The following is a 21411-nucleotide window of genomic DNA, read 5'->3' on the forward strand; positions in this document are numbered from 1 at the left end:
TCCAAAAGCTTCTGGAAAAAAGTTGTGAAAATAGCAACAAAACTGAGACGAAAACAATGATGGAAATGTGACAAAAAAAGCGATAAAACATTAACAAAAAAGTGACAAAAAGTTGATGAAAAAGTGGCAAAAATGTCTCAAAAAAATGACAAAAAAATGTGACAAAAAAATGATAAAAAATTGATTAAAAAACGGATGAAAAAATGACAAAAATATTACAAAAATATGATAAAAAATTGACGAAAAAAATGACAAAAAAGTTACAAAAACGAGTTGAATACCCAACAAAAAAATGATGGGAAAAAAATCTGATGACGTGAGGAAAAAGATCCTCTCGGTTCAAGCGGGAGTTAAGAGGTTAATCGTTGGGGAGCACCTGGCCGAGCCTCGGGCGGATGTTCTTGTTGTTTAATCGTTGGGGAGCACCTGGCCGAGCCTCGGGCGGATGTTCTTGTTGTTTAATCGTTGGGGAGCACCTGGCCGAGCCTCGGGCGGATGTTCTTGTTGTTTACTCGTTGGGGAGCACCTGGCCGAGCCTCGGGCGGATGTTCTTGTCTAATCGTTGGGGAGCACCTGGCCGAGCCTCGGGCGGATGTTCTTGTTGTTTAATCGTTGGGGAGCACCTGGCCGAGCCTCGGGCGGATGCGCAGCTCTTGCGTCCTGCAGTCGGCGTCCGTCCGCCCGACGCTGACGAAGGGGAGCAGCGTCTCGGTGAAGGAGTCGGTGAGTTTGTGGATCAGGGTCATGTCGCCGGGGTCGTAGAAGCTCACGGTTCCCCGGGCGTAGTTCAGCTGGACGCAGATCTTCTTCAGGCGACGCTTCTGCTCCAGAGTCGTGTTAAAAGTTCGATACTCGTCGTTTTCGAATCCCAGAAACCAGAAGCCCGTCTGCGGCGTCAGGCTGCGCGGCTTCCTGTCCACCGACTGTTTGGCGAATCCCACGGCCCAGTGCTGATGATCTCCCACCTCCACGTCCCAGTGGCACGTCCCAGACTGGACGCCCTTAGACCCAAGGACCAGGGGCAGGCTGAGGTCTACAGGAGGAAGGGCCTCAGGGAGGTCTACAGGAGGAAGGGCCTCAGCGAGGTCTACAGGAGGAAGGGCCTCAGCGAGGTCTACAGGAGGAAGGGCCTCAGGGAGGTCTACAGGAGCAGGGGTCTTAGGGGGGTCTACATTAGGGTCTAAGTACCTCACGCTGGTCAGATCTTCAGACAGACCGAGCCGTGGGTCTGCTGTGTTGGGGTCCAGAACCACTGGACTGAATTGGACGATGCCGCCCATCTTCTTCCAGACCCTGAAGGCCAGGTTCCCCTGGAGCTTGGCCTGGTTAAAGTGCAGGTCTGGCCTGGGCTGAGGGAGCGGCTCTGGGCTGTGGGTCTGGGCTGGTTTATAAGAGGAGATGAAGTCCACCTGGGTCTTCTGCAGCTGTGTCTGTAGCTCCTGGATGCTCCGCTCCACAGAGGCCAGTGTGTCTCTGATCCTGCCCAGCTCAGGGCTCACAGTCTGGGCCTGTCTGCTCTGCTCCTCCCTCACAGCCTTCAGCCGGAGCTCCTCCTCCTGCTGCAGAAACCTGCGGATCCGGCTGAACTCGGCCCTGACGTGGGCCTCGCTGACAGAGGCCTGTTTCTCCGAGTGCTGCAGGAGGGTTTTATAGAGCTGCTTTAAAGACTGCGCCTCTGCTCGGACCTTCAGCAGAGACTGCAGCTCAGTGTGGAGCTGCTGCTTCAGACGAGTCTCCGCCTGCTCTAAAGGAACCACCGTGTGCTCTCTGTGCTGAGAAAACTCACAGACCGGACACACGAGCCGCGCCTCGTCCAAGCAGAAGAGGGAGGTCCCCTCGGGGTGAGCGCCGCACACCGGCGTCTCACACTTGGGGAAGTTGACATAGATGATCTCTTTAGAAGACTTCCTCTTGCAGACGGGACAGGCCTTGGCTTTGGTCCGGTCCCAGTGCTTCACTAAACAGCTGCGGCAGACGCTGTGCTTACATCCCAGAGTCAGCGGCTCCTTAAAGGGCTCCAGACACACGGGGCAGGTCAGGTCGTCCAGGTCAGCGCGGCCGTCAGCCATGTGTGAGTCTGAGCAGCTCGTCCACGGCAGACGAGTGTAAAAACTGAACTGTCGCTGCAGCTGTGACTCTCACACTCCAGTATCCTCGTTCCACTCATACCTGCACTGACGCTCACACGCTCCAGCAGAGGGAGCTCCTCTCACCTGTTCTATACAAGTGTTGTGAAATAAATAAAAAAATCCCATGTTTTTCAGGTTGAGCCACTTTCAGACACATTAAGACGAGCTGTGATCTCTTCAGTTCAGGAGAAAACCCAGTTTTCTTAAACACACAGATCATTCATGACCCGCACAGGTTTAAAGGGGGGGTATTATGCAAAATGGACTTTTTCAAGCTTTACATCATGTTATTCTGTCATTCCCTCATTAAAAACATGCCTGAAGTGTTGCCTTGGCACATTCACGTATGTTTGAGTAATCTGTAAAAACTCTGATGGCGGCCATTTTAGGGATAGGTTTGCCTGAGTCCTCCTAGGAACGCCCCCACCTCCTGGAGACGCCTCCGAGCTTTGGTCACCAGCCGAGTAACCAACCACTGCTCCTCAGCAGAACCCCCTCCCCACTGATGCCACAGACAGCGTGTGGAGGGGGCGTGTCTAAAGGCTCAGAGGTTCTTAAAGAGACAGAGGCCTATTTCAAGACATTCACTACAGCCATTTTGAGAGAGACATTTTATACAAGGCAGTTATTCTAATTTACTGCATTTACAGACCAACAGAAGGTTTGTCATCATTGTAGTGTGATATAGACTGGTGCTATGGGACTGAAAAAAGCAGAATACCCCCTCTGCAGATTTCTAGTCTTTGTTGGAAATTTCTCTAATTCCAGTTCACACAAAACAAAAACTGTCCCAAAGTTCCAAGTCCTCTTTTCCAGCTCTATTTATTTCATCATAAATATGTCCAAAAGTGGAAACAATATTCAAAAACTTTAGTCAGTAGAAAAGACTTTCAGCCAGTGGGTGAGGAACGTGCTTCTCTTTGATCCTCATGGAGCTGCTGTAACACCGCCCCCTTGTGGCCGGGGCGACTCCAAAAGACACTGGGTAGACAGGATTCTAATGGGACTTTAACCTCTGACCACCCGCCTGAACCAAATGCGTTCTGTCCTCTTTGGCTGTTATATAGGCCTGTGTAACACCTCAGTTGAAAGCTAAGACCCACAAAACTGATCTTTTTCCTCGCGTTGTTGCTGTGTTGAGTCACCTTTTTTATGTTGTTTTTGGTCACATTTTTGTCAAGTTTTTCTCACTTTTTGTTGAATTTTTGTTGATTTTTTGTCACTTTTTGGATGAATTTTTGTCACTTTTTTGTCACTTTTTGGATGAATTTTGTCACTTTTTTGTTGAACTTTTGTCACTTTTTTGTTGAATTTTTGTCACTTTTTTGTCACTTTTTTGTTGAATTTTTGTCACTTTTTTGTTGAATTTTTGTCACTTTTTTGTTGAATTTTTGTCACTTTTTGGTTAAATTTTTGTCACTTTTTTGGTTAAATTTTTGTCACTTTTTTGTTGAATTTTTGTCACTTTTTTGTTGAATTTTTGTCACTTTTTGGTTAAATTTTTGTCACTTTTTTGGTTACATTTTTGTCACTTTTTTGTTGAATTTTTGTCACTTTTTGGTTAAATTTTTGTCACTTTTTTGTTGAAATTTTGTCACTTTTTTCTTGAATTTTTGTCACTTTTTTGTTGAATTTTTGTCATTTTTTGATGAATTTTTGTCACTTTTTTGTTGAATTTTTGTCATTTTTTGGTTGAATTATTGTCACATTTTTGTCACATTTTTGTCACATTTTTGTCACATTTTTGTCACATTTTTGTTTCATTTTTGTCACATTTTTGTTTCATTTTTGTCACATTTTTGTTTCATTTTTGTCACATTTTTGTTTCAGTTTTGTCACATTTTTGTTAAATTTTTGACCGCGCTGGTTTTTGTTTATCAGCCTGTCATAGTAGAAGCTTTTTCAGTGCACTGACCGGCTTCCCCTCCCTCACCTGTGTTCGCAGTCAGGTGTGTCTGCTGCTGAAGCGAGGAGCCAATCAGTACGCGGCGGACGAGCGAGGACACGACCCGCTGGCCATCGCCATGGAGACCGCCCACGCCGACATCGTCACTCTGTGGGTACTTTTTTAACTCTGTCAGAGTAAAAAACAGACCAAACTCTCCCTTTAAGATGTTTAATTGTGACGTTTTGTTGAGTATCTCTCCATCATGGCTGTGTCGCTCCTTTTCATTCACAAATACTGACATGTTTGGTATCCATGTGTAGCACGAAAGGCTGTGACCGAGATGACGCTGTAATCCAAATATGGTCATTTCCTTTGTGGGAGACAGCAGCGGCTAAAGACGGGAGGGACATACACAGGGCGCATCTGAACAAATCTTTGTAACTAAAATATCAACATAGTAAAAGCAACCATTTAACCCTGGCTGTGCATGTTGTCAGTGCAATTAAATATTCAATTCAATGATCAATTATCAACTAAATATTCTCTAACCGCAGACTCGTGTGTTGCAGGCTGAGAATGGCCCGAATGAACGAGGAGATGAAGGACTCGGAGGGAGCGTTCGGAGCCGTCGGTGAGTCCAGACTTTGTTTATTTGCTGATCTGGATCTCGTTTCCATCAGACACTGTGAGTTTCTCTCCTCTTCCCGTCCCTAATGATTCAGACCTTAAAAATGGCAACTCGCCTTTTCTTAACCTCTTAACTCCCACCTGAACCGAGCACATTTTCTCCAGTTTGGCTTTACCCCCAGTCCAAAAGCTTCTGGAAAAAAGCTGTGAAAATAGACAGAACTGAGACGAAAACAATGATGGAAGTGTGACAAAAAAGTGAGAAAACATTGACAAAAAAAGAGACGAAAAATTGATGAAAAAGTGGCGAAAATGTCACGAAAATGTCTCAAGAAATTGACAAAAAATGACAAAAAAGTTACAAAAATGTGACATAAATGTGATAAAAATTTGACAACTTTTTTTTTTATTTGACAAAAAAATTACAAAAAAATTACACAAATGTGACAACAAATTTATGAAAAAGTGGCAAAAATGTCACAAGAAATGGACTAAAAATGGACTAAAAATGACAAAAATTTGATTTAAAAAAAAGACAAATATGTGACAAAATGTTCCAAAAAAATAGAAAAATATGATAAAGAATTTGACAAAAAAATTACAAAAAAAATTTAAAGACAAAAAAATTACAAAAATGTGACAAAAAATGACAAAATAAAATAATTAAATGACAAAAAATTGATAAAAAATGACAAAAATTTGACCAAAAAATTACAAAAAAATGACACAAATGTGACAAAAATGTGACAAAATGTGATAATTTTTTTTACAAAATGTCACAAGAAATGAAAAAAAATTGACGAAGAAATGACAAAAATGTGGCAAAATGTTACAAAAAAATTTAAAAATATGATTAAAAAATGAAGAAAAAATGACAAAAATGTGATAATTTTTTTTACAAAAAAGTGATGAAAAATGTATGAAAAAGTGGCAAAAGTGGCAAAAATGTCACAATTGAATAAAAAAAAAAAAAAAAAAAAAAAAAATTGGAACAAAAATTACAAAAAAATGACAAAAATGTGACAAAAAACAAAAAAACAAAAAAAAGGGAATAAAGTTACAAAAATGAGTTGAATACCCAACAAAAAAATGATGGAAAAAAAATCTGATGACGTGAGGACAAAGATCCTCTCAGTTCAGGCGGGAGTTAAGAGGTCAATAGGAGCAAAACGATGATGATACTGACCTCACCAGGCTTCATCCATCACACTGAGGAACATCTATGAACCATTTTCATATAAATCCAGTGAAAATAACACACACATGTTTATAAAACTGTGATGGTTTTGCTCAGGAGACGACGAGACGTTCCAGGACATTTTCCGAGACTTCAGCGCGATGGCGTCTCACGAACCGGACAGACTGAGCCGACGCAAGTTCAGCCGCGGCGCAGAGGGGGAGGAGCTGGACGCAGCGGGGGAGGAGCTTCACGCAGAGGGGGAGGAGCTCCACGCAGAGGGGGAGGAGCTGGACGCAGAGGGGGAGGGGCTCCACGTAGAGGGGGAGGGGCTGGACGCAGAGGGGGAGGAGCTCCACGCAGAGGGGGAGGAGCTCCACGCAGAGGGGGAGGGGCTCCATGCAGAGGGGGAGGGGCTCCACGCAGAGGGGGAGGAGCATCTGCCAAATGTGGAGTGAACCGAGAAACATTTCCAACATGATGAAAAGGTCAAACACTGAGGTGCAGAGGAAGATCATGTTTTTAACAGAACTGTGTGTTTGATGAATGTGAGAAGAGACTTTGAACATGAACTGGAGGACAGAGCTGTTATTGGTGTTTTAGGAATATTTTAATGTCTGTTTGATCAATGTTAACCTGTGTGAAAAAGGGAGGTTTGCTGTAGAACTGCTGTTACAGAGTCTTGAATGTTACAGGGTCAGAAACACTTGTTATGTTTTCACTAAAAGGTCAGACACATTTCAGACGAGGCACTTACTTTTATTCTGGCACTTAACGAGAATTTTAATCTGATTCTTGGTTTATTTTATATTTGCAGTTTCTTACATCACAGTCACGGACGTAATCATGAGTCAAATCCACGTTTCAATGTGAAATATCGACTCCCCAAATGTTACACATCTGAAATGATAACTGCAACTTTTAATAAAGAGTCCTCAGTTCATGACATGAAGATCAAGGTGCTTCCGGTCGAAGTGGGATGTAGGGGGTTTGTGGCAACATCCATGACCGACCTACTAAAAAAGATTGTCATCACTCAGACACATTTTCTCCAGCTTTACCCCCTATCTAAAAGCTTCTGGAAAAAAGGTGTGAAAATAGCAACAAAACTGAGACGAGAACAAGGATGAAAATGTGAAAAAGTGACAAAAAATGTCACAAGGAATTGACAAAAAAAAAGACAAAAAATGTGATAAAATGTGACAAAAAAAAATGATTAAAATGAGAAAAATTTACAAAAAAGTGGCAAAAAAAATGGACCAAAAAAAATCTAAAAATTTGACGAGAAAGTGACAAAAAAACTCACGAAAATTTGACAAAAATGAGATGACTGCCCAACAAAAAAAGTGATGAAAAAAAATCTGATGTGAGGAAAAAGATTAATTTATTTTTCTAGATCTTAGCTTTCAAATGAGGCGTTACACTGGCCTACAGGATTTGGGTAAAGCTGAACTGGAGAAAATGCTCTTGGTTCAGGCGGGAGTTAAGAGGTTAAAAGGAAAGATAATACCTGGGCTGATAGATGAAACGGGGATAGAAGCTGAGGGGAGTGTGCCTGGGACGCTGGGTTGACCCTCTGGAGATGTTGTGAGCACCATCTCGCATAAACCTAGATTTTTTTTTATTAACGATGTAATGGAACCCTGTGAAGTCATTCAGAGCAGATCTGGAGGAGTTGAAGAGGAGAACTGGGCAGAAGTTTGAAATCACTCCTTTCCACCTTTTTCAATGCATTTGTTTCGTGGACAAGTCTGAGTCAAACCTCAGACTCACGGAGACACCGGGTCCAGACTGATGTCATGAAATAAAACCACTGTTGTATCATCTTTGTACATCTTTATTTGTTTATACAAAACTCAACAGACGCAAACGCTTTAAAGGCAACATACAGATCATGGGGTCAGCGTGGACTTACCCAGAAGAGACTGACGGACAGACTTCAGGATTAGACTGAGGTTTTCCACTCGTGTTAAAATGACCCGTTTTAGTCACAATTTCTGCTTTATAAGTTTATTCAATGCCCAAAACAACAATAGTCTGTGTGAAAATGCAGTGTCTTACTTTGTCTATGACAGATTCTATAAACCATCGATGCTTCAGTTAAGCCTTAAGGTTAAAGGTGAGTTTTCTGGTTTAGACTCGGTTTAACCTCTTAACCCCCGCCTGAACCGAGAGGATCTTTTTCCTCACGTCATCACATTTTTTTTCCATCATTTTTTTTGTTGGGTATTCAACTCATTTATGTAACTTTTTTGGTCATTTTTTGGTCAATTTTGTATCACATTTTAGTCATTTTTTCGTAATTTTTTAATCCAATTGTTGTAATTTTTTTTGTCACATTTTTGTATTTTCTTTGACAAACGTGGTAAAATTTGTCAAAGAAAATACAAAAATGTGATAAAATTTGACCTTTTTTCATCCATTTTTTGTCACATTTTTTAGTCAAATTTTTGTAATTTTTTCGTCAATTTTTTATCCAAATTTTGTAATTTTTTGTGATAAAATTTGACAAAGAAAATACAAAAATGTGCCAAAAAATTACAACAATTGGATAAAAAATTGACATTTTTTTGTCAATTTTTTTTTTTTTTTTTAATCCAAATTTTGACATTTTTTTTTGTCAATTTAAAAAAAAAAAAAGGCAATTTTTTTTCACATTTTTGCAGTGTTCATTTTGACAACATATTTTATTTTAGTTTTAGTCTTTTGACTAAAATGTAATTTAATTTTAGTCGAAATTTAGTCGAAAAAATCTTTTCAATTTTAGTCTGGTTTTAGTCGACTAATATTGCATGTCAATATAGTCGACTTTGCTTTGATAATATTCATTATAATCATATTTAATGTCGTTCCTCTGCTTCATGGAGCTGCTCCACATGAACAAAGCTCAGAGCTGATCCTTTAACAGAGAATTTACATGATCTGAGGCTCTTTCAGACGCTCAATAGAAGTTTGGATGATTTTAGTCTCTCCTTTTCATTTTTATTTAGTCTTATTTTAGTCGACTAAAATATCTGGACATTTTAGTCACAGTTTTAGTCTCATGAGAAACTTTTAATTTAGTTTTAGTCCAATTTTAGTCACAAAAATATCACTTTGACTAAAATTAAGACTAAATATTTTAGTCGACGAAATCAACACTGTATTTTTGTCAAATTTTTGCCAATTTTTTTTGTCAATTTCTTGTGACATTTTTGTGACATTTTTGCCACTTTCTTGTCAAATTTTTGTCAAATATTTGTCATTTTTTCATCAATTTTTTGTCACTTTTTTGTCACATTTCCATCATTGTTTTCGTCTCAGTTTTGTGGCCATTTTCTCACCTTTTTTCCAGAAGCTTTTGGACTGGGGTAAAGCCAAACTGGAGAAAATGTGCTCGGTTCAGGTGGGAGTTAAGGAGTTAAACATTAGTTAAACCTAGGCCTAGTCTAGACCCGGGTTTGTCTGAATTCCATCCTGATCTGATGGAACTGGGAGTGAAAAGTCTGAGAACCACAGGATCATCTGTTCATCGTGGTCCTGATCTTTGCAGTATCAGTACTTTTACTCAAATACTTTCATCCCGTTGAATCCTGACAGCGTTGCTCCGGTTCATTATCAGTGGCTCGTGACTGATAAAATCCTCCATGAGTTCTGTAGATCTTCTGTGTAAAAGCCACAGAAAGGCGACGTTTTCCAGGATCAGTCTCTGAAAACTGTTCTGTCTGTGAGAAAGTCTCTGCGGCTCCGGCTCAAGCTGTGGACGAACAAATACAAAGAATTAGGATTTACTTTTGTCAGATTCAACCTCTCGAATGAACCTGTGGCTATGGAGATGTGGCCAATGCAGCGAGAACTGGAGTAAGGGCCGTGATTTGGCCCGTGATCCTTACGTTGGACACACCAGGATGAGCTAGAACAAAGCAGAGCCTCACCTCCTCAGTCCTGCCCTTTCTTCCGCTTCTTTCTCCTTTTCTGATCTTTAGCTTCAGTTTTCCTCTTGGTCTTCACTGCGATGTCCTGCACTTCCTCTTTGTCCACGCTCTGGTCCTCCTGCACCTTCTCCTCCGGCACATCCTCCTCCTCCTCTTTGTCCACGCTCTGGTCCTCCTCCTGCACTTCCTCCTCCTCCTCTTTGTCCACGCTCTGGTCCTCCTCCTGCACTTCCTCCTCCTCCTCTTTGTCCACGCTCTGGTCCTCCTCCTGCACTTCCTCCTCCTCCTCTTTGTCCACGCTCTGGTCCTCCTCCTGCACTTCCTCCTCCTCCTCTTTGTCCACGCTCTGGTCCTCCTCCTGCACTTCCTCCTCCTCCTCTTTGTCCACGCTCTGGTCCTCTTCCTGCACTTCCTCCTCCTCCTCGTGCACGCCCCCTTGCTCGTGCACGTGCTCCATGGCGTCCCACACCTCGTCCTCCTCCTCTTCCTCTTTGACCTTCAGCGGAGGAGCCTCAGCGTTTGGGTCTGAGCTGGAGAAGAGCAGGCAGTTCAGACGGGACTTCAGGTAAACCTGGGAACACAGAGACATAAATATTTTTTTGGCAAATTTTTATACATTTTTTTGTCTTTTTTTGCTGGATTTTGTCACTTTTTTTCTGGATTTTTGTCTTTTTTTCTGGATTTTTGTCACTTTTTTGCTGGATTTTTGTCACTTTTTTGCTGGATTTTTGTCTTTTTTTTGCTGGATTTTGTCACTTTTTTTCTGGATTTTTGTCTTTTTTGCTGGATTTTTGTCAAATTTTTCTGGATTTTTGTCAATTTTTTGCTGGATTTTTGTCTTTTTTTGCTGGATTTTTGTCACTTTTTTGCTGGATTTTTGTCTTTTTTGCTGGATTTTTGTCACTTTTTTGCTGGATTTTTGTCTTTTTTTTGCTGGATTTTTGTCTTTTTTTTGCTGGATTTTGTCACTTTTTTTCTGGATTTTTGTCTTTTTTGCTGGATTTTTGTCACTTTTTTGCTGGATTTTTGTCCAATTTTTCTGGATTTTTGTCAATTTTTTGCTGGATTTTTGTCTTTTTTTGCTGGACTTTTGTCACTTTTTTGCTGAATTTTTGTCTTTTTTTGCTGGATTTTTGACACTTTTTTGCTGAATTTTTGACTTTTCTTGCTGAATTTTTGTAATTTTTTGGCTGAATTTTTGTCACTTTTTTGCTGATTTTGTCACTTTTTTTCCCTGGATTTTTGTCTTTTTTTACTGGATTTTTGTCACTTTTTTTCTGGATTTTTGTCACTTTTTTTCTGGATTTTTGTCACTTTTTTTCTGGATTTTTGTCAATTTTTTCTGGATTTTAGTCAATTTTTTGCTGGATTTTGTCTTTTTTTTCTGAATTTTTGTCACTTTTTTGCTGAATTTTTGTCACTTTTTTGCTGATTTTTTGTCTTTTTTTTCTGAATTTTTGTAATTTTTTGTCTGAATTTTTGTCACTTTTTTGCTGATTTTGTGTATTTTTTTTGCTGAATTTTTGTAATTTTTTGGCTGAACTTTTGTCTTTTTTTGCTGGATTTTGTCACTTTTTTTGCTGGATTTTTGTCACTTTTTTTTCTGGATTGTTGTCATTTTTTGCTGAATTTTTGTCCCTTTTTTGCTGAATTTTTGACTTTTTTTTGCAGATTTTTAGTATTTTTTTGGCTGAATTTTTGTCTTTTTTTTGCTGATTTTTTGTAATTTTTTGGCTGAATTTTTGTCACTTTTTTGCTGGATTTTTGTCTTTTTTTGCTGGATTTTGTCACTTTTTTTTGCTGGATTTTTGTCTTTTTTTTTGCTGGATTTTTGTCTTTTTTTGCTGGATTTTTGTCTTTTTTTTGCTGGATTTTTGTCTTTTTTTTGCTGGATTTTTGTCTTTTTTTTTGCTGGATTTTGTCACTTTTTTTCTGGATTTTTGTCTTTTTTGCTGGATTTTTGTCACTTTTTTGCTGGATTTTTGTCCAATTTTTCTGGATTTTTGTCAATTTTTTGCTGGATTTTTGTCTTTTTTTGCTGGACTTTTGTCACTTTTTTGCTGAATTTTTGTCTTTTTTTGCTGGACTTTTGTCACTTTTTTGCTGGATTTTTGTCACTTTTTTGCTGGATTTTTGACACTTTTTTGCTGAATTTTTGACTTTTCTTGCTGAATTTTTGTAATTTTTTGGCTGAATTTTTGTCACTTTTTTGCTGATTTTGTCACTTTTTTTTCCTGGATTTTTGTCTTTTTTTTCTGGATTTTTGTCACTTTTTTTCTGGATTTTTGTCACTTTTTTTCTGGATTTTTGTCACTTTTTTTCTGGATTTTTGTCAAATTTTTCTGGATTTTAGTCAATTTTTTGCTGGATTTTGTCTTTTTTTGCTGAATTTTTGTCACTTTTTTGCTGATTTTTTGTCTTTTTTTCTGAATTTTTGTAATTTTTTGTCTGAATTTTTGTCACTTTTTTGCTGATTTTGTGTATTTTTTTTGCTGAATTTTTGTAATTTTTTGGCTGAACTTTTGTCTTTTTTTGCTGGATTTTGTCACTTTTTTTTCTGGATTTTTGTCACTTTTTTTTCTGGATTGTTGTCATTTTTTGCTGAATTTTTGTCCCTTTTTTGCTGAATTTTTGACTTTTTTTTGCAGATTTTTAGTATTTTTTTGGCTGAATTTTTGTCTTTTTTTTGCTGATTTTTTGTAATTTTTTGGCTGAATTTTTGTCACTTTTTTGCTGGATTTTTGTCTTTTTTTGCTGGATTTTGTCACTTTTTTTTGCTGGATTTTTGTCACTTTTTAAGCTGGATTTTGTCACTTTTTTTGCTGGATTTTTGTCTTTTTTTTTGCTGGATTTTTGTCTTTTTTTTTTGCTGGATTTTTGTCACTTTTTTGCTGGATTTTTGTCTTTTTGTCAATTTACATCCTCATTTTCTTCTCGTTTTTTGGCGCTATTTTAAAGAAGCTTTTAGGTTTGGAGAATTTGGAGAACAGTAGAAAACATGTTGAGGTGGGAGTTAAAAGGTTAAATAAGAGACTTTAGATAAACCTGGAACACAGATGTACTGACATGTCCTCTGTGACTGACCTTGTGCTGGAGCTTTCGGTCCTCCAGGCTGTGGATTCGCAGGAACCGGTCCAGGCCGCAGGAGGCGATGAGCGGCAGCGCCGGGTGACACTGCAGCGCCCTGATGCTCCCCGTCGCCCCCTTCAGGACGCCGCGCACCAGCCCCTTCCTCAGGTCCAACAGCGCCATCTGCCCCTGAGTGTTGGCCACGGCCACCGTGAGGCCGTCGGCCGTGAGCGAGAGCGCGGTCAGAGGACACTCCCCGAACACGGCCTCGAGGACGGGCCGGCGCCGCGGGGAGCTGGGGTCGAACACGTGCACCTGACAAACACATTTATAATATTAATATTCTCCTGGGGGGCCAAAATATATAACGGGGAGTGTCGGGTCCATTAACCCCTTAACTCCCACCTGAACCGAGCACTTTGGCTTTACCCCAATCCAAAAGCTTCTGGAAAAAAGGTGTGAAAATAGCGACAAAACTGAGACAAAAAATATGACGAAGATGTGACAAAAAAGTGATTAAAAAAAGGATGAAAAAATGACAAAAAAGTGATGAAAATATGACGAAGAAATGACAAAAATGTGACAAACAAGACCAAAAAATGACAAAAAAGTGACAAAAAAATAACAAAAAAAAGACAAAAAAAAAGACAAAAAATGACAATAAATGTGACAAAAAAAATGACAAAAAAGTGACGAAAAAGTGACGAAAAAATAACAAAAAAAGACAAAAAAAAAGATAAAAAAATGTGACAAAAAATGACAAAAAAAGTGACAAAAAAGTGACGAAAAAAGACAAAAAAAAGACAAAAAAGTGACAAAAAAAGTGACAAAAAAAGTGACGAAAAAGTGACGAAAAAGTGACGAAAAAATAACAAAAAAAAGACAAAAAAAAGATAAAAAATGTGACAAAAAAAGTGACAAAAAAGTGACGAAAAAATTACAAAAAAGTGACGAAAAAGTGACGAAAAAATTACAAAAAAAGACAAAAAAAAGACTAAAAAAAGACTAAAAAAATTACAAAAAAAGTGACAAAAAAGTGACGAAAAAATAACAAAAAAAAGACAAAAAAAAGGCAAAAAAGTTACTTAAATGAGTTGTAACCCCCCCCAAAAAGATGGAAAAGATCTGATGACGTGAGGAAAAAGATCCATTCAGATGAGTTTTGTAGATCTTAGCTTTCAAATGAGGCGCTACACTGGCCTACAGGATTTGGGTAAAGCTGAACTGGAGCTCTCGGTTCAGGCGGGAGTTAAGAGATTAAACAAATGCTCCTTAATAAAATCACACTTAGATTTTTGACAAACTCAGGAATTTATGGCCTACAAGTCATGGGCCGGATTCAATCATCTCGCGAGCCAGATGTGGCCCGCGAGCCCGGCCAATAGGAGTACTTTGTGTGGGGAAAAGCAGACTTGGAGGGGGGGGGCGGTCCTCACCTGGTGGTAGCCGGTGCAGGTGACCACTTTGTCGGACTGCGGGAGGAAGGCCATGTCTCTGACCCAGTGGGGCTGCCGCAGGTCCAGGTAGGTGTCGCGCAGGTTTTTGGCGCTGAACACGGGCTTGTCCGGGTTCTCCAGGTCCCAGATCTTCAGCGGGTTCTCCTTCCCCCCCGTGGCCACTCGCTGAGGCTCCACCGGGCTCTGGCGCATCCTGAGGAGAGCGTGTTCAGCGTCAGAGAGGACCCACACACGACCCTCCACCGGCCACGCCCCCGCACTCACCTGCTCACGTGTCCGCCCGCCTGCACCTCCGTCGCCGCCTCGTCCTCGCCCTCCTTCCACACGCGCACGGCTCCCGTCTCCGTGCACGTGGCCAGGGCGGGGCCGAGCGCAAGGAGCCCGCTGAAGCAGCCGTCGGCCGGCTCGCCGCAGCGCCGCGAGGAGGCGAACGCGCCCTTCTCGGTGCTGAACGTCCTCACGATCCCGTCCGCCTGCCCCACCAGCACCTCCGCCTCCCCGGGGGCGGCCCAGCAGAGCGCACGCACCTCCTGCTCGCGGCTCAGGCGGGTCGCGCTGAGGAAGGCACAGAAATACATCACTTTATTTAGTAACATATACTTGACCTCTGACCACCCGCCAAAACCAAGTGCATTCTCTCGTCTTTGCCATTGTCGTCACTTTTTATTTCCCTTATGTGTTTTTGTCACTTTTTTGCTGGATTATTGTCACTTTTTGTTGGATTATTTTCACTTTTTTGTTGTTGTTTTGTCACATTTTTTTGCTGAATTTCTGTTTTTTTTTTGGCTGTTTTTGTCGATTCTTTTGCTGGATTTTTGTCACTTTTTTGCTGGATTTTTGTCACTTTTTTGTTGGATTTTTGTCACTTTTTTGCTGGATTTTTGTCATTTTTGTGCTGGATTTTAGTCTTTTTCTTGCTGGATTTTTGTCACTTTTTTGGGGGATTTTTGTCACTTTTTTGCTGGATTTTTGTCACTTTTTTGCTGGATTTTTGTCACTTTTTCACTGGATTTTTGTCACTTTTTTGCTGGATTTTTGTCATTTTTGTGCTGGATTTTTGTCACTTTTTTGCTGGATTTTTGTCATTTTTGTGCTGGATTTTTGTCACTTTTTTGGGGGATTTTTGTCACTTTTTTGCTGGATTTTTGTCATTTTTGTGCTGGATTTTTGTCACTTTTTTGCTGGATTTTTGTCATTTTTGTGCTGGATTTTAGTCTTTTTCTGGCTGGATTTTTGTCACTTTTTTGGGGGATTTTGGCATTTTTTTGCTGGATTTTTGTCACTTTTTTGCTGGATTTTTGTCACTTTTTCACTGGATTTTTGTCACTTTTTTGCTGGATTTTTGTCATTTTTGTGCTGGATTTTTGTCACTTTTTTGCTGGATTTTTGTCATTTTTGTGCTGGATTTTTGTCACTTTTTTGCTGGATTTTTGTCATTTTTGTGCTGGATTTTAGTCTTTTTCTTGCTTGATTTTTGTCACTTTTTTGGGGGATTTTGGTCACTTTTTTTAATGGATTTTTGTCACTTTTGTCAATTTACATCCTCATTTTCTCTTACAAAAAAAAAGACAAAAATGTGACAAAAAATGACCAAAATGTAGCAAAACAAATGACCAAAATTTGATAAAAAATTTACGAAAAATGTGACAAAAAAAATTACAAAAATGTGATAAAAATGTGACAAAAAATTTAAAAATGACAAAAAAAATGCAAAAAATGTGGCAAAAAATTATAAAAACAAATGACAAATAAAGCTACAAAAATGAGTTGAATACCCAACAATAAAATGATGGAAAAAAAGATCCTCTCGGTTCAGGCGGAAGTTAAGAGGTTAAAGTACTCTAAAAATGCGAGAAATTTTATAGTGTATTTTTTAAATGTCTTTGCAGAACATCCCACTTGGTCATATATAATGTAAAACAGTGTTTCTCAAATTAATATTATTGTTTTTCATCATATCTTAAAAGCAAATCTACAGCTTGTTCAATAAAAAAAAGTGTTAAATACAATATATGACAAATTATACTTTTATTTGGGTGGCAGTTTGTCATTAAGGTAATGGCGGGTCTCGGAGCCGGACCAAACCCTCGGTGTTTTGGCGATGATGAAAACCGGCCTCTGTCACACAAAGTGGCTCCCTGGGTGTAAAAGCTCAGGGAACTGTATTTAAATCGGGAAAACGTGGAAGAGCTTGGTCGTTTCTAACTTCACCCCAGTTTGGCCCCATAGAGGAGAGGAGGAGAGGCTAAATGCTAACAACATCTTTGGTGACTGAGAGCACACACAAAGACCAGACAGGTACACATCAACTCGTCTAAGCTCAGGTAAGAACAGATCTCAGTGTGGAAAACGGTGGCCTGTTCCTTTAAATAAAATACAGTAATATAATAGTCATTACAATTTAAGTAACTCCAGTTCAAAGTGCAAGTAAATAGTTTGTATTAGGGCTGAACGATATGGAAGAAACATGTGATACGGCTGTGAAATATCGTGATAATGATATTGCGATATTTCACTCAACCATTTCAACACGACATGTTCCATACTTATAAAAACACAAATCATAAGTAACTAGTTTTTCCAGCAAATTGTTCCAAAACAAGACTAAAATTTAACCCCTTAACTCCCACCTGAACCGAGCACATTTTCTCCACTTTGGCTTTACCCCAATCCAAAAGCTTCTGGAAAAAAGCTGTGAAAATAGCAACAAAACTGAGACGAAAACAATGATGGAAATGTGACAAAAAAGTGACGAAAACATTGACAAAAAAATGACAAAAATGTGACAAAAAAAATGACAAAAATGTGACACAAAAATGATAAAAAATTGATAAAAAATCGACGAAAAAATGACAAAAATGTAACAAAGAATGAAAAAAAAAGACAAAAATGTCATAAAATTTGACAAAAAAATTACAAAAAATTGACAAAAAATTAAAAAAAATTGACAAAAAATTAAAAAAAAGTTACAAAAATGAGTTGAATACCCGACAAAAAACATAATCTGATGACGTGACGAAAAAGATCCTCTCGGTTCAGGCGGGAGTTAAGTAAGTTAGTAAATGATAAACAAAAACGATGATGACTTTAGTGATGGTGCGATATATCGTGGCTTCTTGCGATACAGATATTGCATCACCTAATAACTGTGTAGTAGCCCTAATTTGTATTGATGTATGAACATACATCAAACTACTAGATCGTGGCCTTATCACCATTTTCAGTTTATATTTTGTAAGAAGTAACTCAAAGTAGTGTAACTCAGCTGTATTTAGAAACAGTAATATATAACACAAACATAGAACACTGTTAAAGCTTGACCACTCACTACCATTGTACAGTCACTCACCCAGCACTGCTGAAGTTCACGGCCTGTTTGCGGCTCACGCTCACGCCTTTGAGCAGCCCCGTCTCCGCGCCGAGCCACACGTCCATCCCCGCCACGCGCTCCTCCGGTACACGCCGGTAAACACGTAAACAAACAAGTAAACAAGCACGTTCTACGAACTGTCGGCTCGTAAACACGGGACAGGAGCCGCGAACAGCGTGGGTTCCTTCCTCCCTTCACACGCTGCGTCGCCGAGTGATGACGACACGTGGAGTTTTAACTTTATTCACAAACATAAACAAACACGAACGTTTTCTCCGGCTTCACGTTTTCTATTTAGAAATTTAAAAAACACACCTAGAAAGTGTTTCCCCATTAATTCTTCAATCTAAAAATGCAAATACAAACACTGATTTGTATTTGTATAATTTATTTGTTATAATTTATTTATATAAAGAACATATTTACACGAGCACATATTAAAATACAGTTTAAATCGATATAATAAAATACACATTCTGTAATTTTGAAATAATTATGCGATATTTACTACTAATAAACAATGGAGAACAACAAAATAAATAGCAATAAATACAACAAAAATAACGCAAACAGTCAGTAAAAAAATAACAGTTTTCCGAATTATTATTATTATTATTATTATTATTATTATTATTATTATTATTATTATTATTATTATTATTATTATTATTATATTACTATATATATATATATTTTTACAACGCTCCTTCGTAATTTATTTATTTTCTTATATTTATTTATTTATTTATATGATTTAGTTTTTTTCCGGTTAATTGTTATTTTATTTTTTATTAATTATTTGACTTCTTTTACATTACATTTGAAATGTATTCGGCAAATGATAAAAAGGAAATTAAAAACAAAACAATTTTTATTTTAATTAAACGAGAAAAAAAATCAGTCTTACGTCACTTTTAGGCGACAGCATTGCTGCGCGTGCGCATAAACCACGCCGGACGCCATTTTGGATCCGCAGCCTAACGGCTAAAGGCAGAAGCAGCAGTTTCTCTTGTTTTTTAGCCTTAAATCTAGAGCTGTAGTTTGTTTTTTGTGTTGATCCAGAGTTCAGACACCTCCACAGAGATCTCCCCGAGGCCTCGAGGAGCTGAGGCCGAGCTGAAGCGCTGATGGACGGGGAAGAGGACGACTTTATGTCCGGGAACCACTCCGGTAAAGTACCCGTGTATTGTTTCTGTTTCGCGCTAAAGCTAAAAACACGCTTCAAACCGGACTCGTCTGAAGTTGTTTGACTGTGTGGAGCCGGATCTTTCTCCGCGGAGTCGCTTCGGGACCAGAAATAGCGCTTTGCCGAAGCTGAAACTTAAAACGGTTTGGTTTTGCGCCAGGAACCTGAAAAGGAAGCTACGCCGCGGCTAAACTCACATCTGCCACAACTTTTACTTATTTCCTGCGCTTTAGCTAAGGCGACACTGAGGCTCCTTCGGGGATTCACGTTGTTCTGTTGTGTTAAGTGTAAAGATACGTGGCTGGTTCTGATTTGTGTAGTTTATATGACAAATCTCTGTTTCCCTCTAAAACTGTTGAGAGCAGCTTGAACGCCCCCCGCCTCTCCAGTGGGTGTCTGATGTCACAGCAGGACAACAACATCAAATACATTTAACTGTACTAGGGCTGCACAATATATCGCGAAAAATATCGTATCGCGATATTAGCTGATGCAATATCCGTATCGCGAGAAGCCACAATATATCGCAACATCACCATAACCTTCATTTGACTGAGATCGACCCATTTTTTTTGCAAACTCAAACTCATGCATTGAAGTCATGGGTAGAAGTTCAGTTTTAGTTTAACATTTACTAGCTTTGTTTAATGCTACCCTTGTTTTGGTCCTGATTGGGTGTTTTTTAAGTCTTCTTTTGACACAATTTGCTGAAAAAAATTGAACATATCCTGCTTGGTGAAATATCGCAATAATATCGTTATCGCGATATTGCACAGCCGTATCGCATATCGCAAGTCACTTCAATATCGTGCAGCCCTAAACTGTACTTGTATTTGGTGAAGGTGAAGTAGAAGCTTCCCCTGAACTTTTGCCCTGAGAGGAGTTTTGCAACAGGAGAAGCTCTGGCCTGGAATTTAGCTCCAAACCTGCCTCGGACACAGCTACAGTGACCGGATGACCCTGTGTCCCCTGTTAACCTAAATGTACAAGAACAATAATAAGACATTATTTTTTAAAACAAGTTGCTTTCTGCAAACGATCTCTGCATCCTCTGTCACAGTCACACCACCGCTTTTGGTCTTTCACAAGGCCAGAGTTTGGCAATTTCAGGGGAATTTACTCAATAACAATAATGAAGCGGCTAAATAGTTATACCCTTTTAACCTCTTAACTCCCACCTGAACATGTTTTCTCCAAATTCTCCAAATCTAAAAGCTTCTTCAAAATGGCGACAAAAAATGAGAAGAAAATGAGGATGTAAATTGACAAAAATTACCAAAATCCAGCAAAAAAGTGTCAAAAATCCAGCAAAAATATGACAAAAATCCAGCAAAAAAGTGACAAAAGAGCAGCTAAAAATGTGACTAAAAAGTGACAATAATCCAGCAAAAAATGACAAAAATCCAGCAAAAAGTGACAAAAATCCAGCAAAAAAGTGACAAAAATCCAGCAAAAACGTGACAAATGAGTAGCTAAAAATGTGACAAAAAAGTGACAATAATCCAACTAAAAAGTGACAATAATCCAGCAAGAAAGTGACAAAAATCCAGTAAGAAAGTGACAAAAATCCAGCAAAAACGTGACAAAAGAGTAGCTAAAAATGTGACAAAAAAGTGACAATAATCCAACTAAAAAGTGACAATAATCCAACTAAAAAGTGACAAAAAATCAGCAAAAAAGTGACAAAAATCCAGCAAAAAAATGACAAAAGAGCAGCAAAAAATGTGACAAAAACTGACAATAATCCAGCAAAAAAAATGACAAAAATCCAGCAAAAACGTGACAAATGAGCAGCAAAAAATGTGACAAAAACTGACAAAAATCCAGCAAAAAAAGTGACTGCTTGTTTACACATTGCCTATGAAAGGAGGATTCTGTATTATTTATATATTGAGTATAAAACTAGTAGAATTCAGTCCTTCAGTTTTGGCCACGGTTGGCAGGTTCCGTCCTCCATCTTGAAATAAAATGGAATAAAAACGTCCCGCCATCAAGCAAACTCTCTACCCGGGTCCACTTTCTGTTTCCTTCGTCATAGATTTGTTTGTTTTACAGACGACGGCGGCGGAACTCCGGTCCAAGACGAGCACACGGCCTCAGACGCTGAAGAGGAAGCGAAGAGCGACAAGCACCAGTCAGAGGTGAGACAGGCACCAGTCAGAGGTGAGACGGGCACCAGTCAGAGGTGAGACGAGCACCGGTCAGAGGTGAGACGGGCACCAGTCAGAGGTGAGACAAACACCAGTCAGAGGTGAGACAAACACCAGTCAGAGGTGAGACAAACACCAGTCAGAGGTGAGACAAACACCAGTCAGAGGTGAGACAGGCACCGGTCAGAGGTGAGACAAACACCGGTCAGAGGTGAGACAAACACCAGTCAGAGGTGAGACAGGCACCGGTCAGAGGTGAGACAAACACCGGTCAGAGGTGAGACAAACACCAGTCAGAGGTGAGACAAACACCGGTCAGAGGTGAGACAAACACCAGTCAGAGGTGAGACAAACACCAGTCAGAGGTGAGACAAACACCAGTCAGAGGTGAGACAGGCACCGGTCAGAGGTGAGACAAACACCGGTCAGAGGTGAGACAAACAC

The 21411-nt window shown here is 39.5% G+C and overlaps 3 protein-coding genes across 3 annotated transcripts in view; 2 read left to right on the top strand and 1 right to left on the bottom strand.

The window, feature by feature from the left end:
- The window catches only part of LOC306979272 (arf-GAP with coiled-coil, ANK repeat and PH domain-containing protein 2), a gene marked incomplete at its 3' end in the record, with an annotated part of 24702 nt that extends 18423 nt beyond the window's left edge, over positions 1-6279 (top strand). Inside the window, exons 20-22 of the mRNA XM_079578149.1 lie at positions 4075-4185; positions 4587-4648; positions 5939-6279. Coding sequence (XP_079434275.1) covers positions 4075-4185; positions 4587-4648; positions 5939-6279 — 514 coding nt within the window. The remainder of the gene's footprint in view (positions 1-4074; positions 4186-4586; positions 4649-5938) is intronic.
- Positions 6280-9552: 3273 nt separating this feature from the next.
- Positions 9553-17829, bottom strand: wdr74 (WD repeat domain 74; the record flags this gene model as incomplete). The annotated part of the gene is made up of 7 exons (XM_079578171.1): positions 17611-17829; positions 14526-14816; positions 14241-14454; positions 12820-13119; positions 10034-10306; positions 9622-9688; positions 9553-9557 (listed from the first exon to the last, which is right to left on the bottom strand). The coding sequence occupies exons 1-7, from the start codon at positions 17694-17696 to the stop codon at positions 9553-9555; spliced, it is 1236 nt and encodes a 411-aa protein (XP_079434297.1). The 5' UTR covers positions 17697-17829.
- A 765-nt stretch (positions 17830-18594) lies between these two features.
- iws1 (interacts with SUPT6H, CTD assembly factor 1) overlaps positions 18595-21411 on the top strand; it is a 29981-nt gene continuing 27164 nt past the window's right edge. Inside the window, exons 1-2 of the mRNA XM_079578182.1 lie at positions 18595-18801; positions 20873-20958. Coding sequence (XP_079434308.1) covers positions 18759-18801; positions 20873-20958 — 129 coding nt within the window. The 5' untranslated portion in view covers positions 18595-18758. The remainder of the gene's footprint in view (positions 18802-20872; positions 20959-21411) is intronic.

This window comes from Gobius niger (genome assembly GCF_951799975.1).
Source record: "Gobius niger genome assembly, chromosome: 1".
NCBI classification, from domain to species: domain Eukaryota; kingdom Metazoa; phylum Chordata; class Actinopteri; order Gobiiformes; family Gobiidae; genus Gobius; species Gobius niger.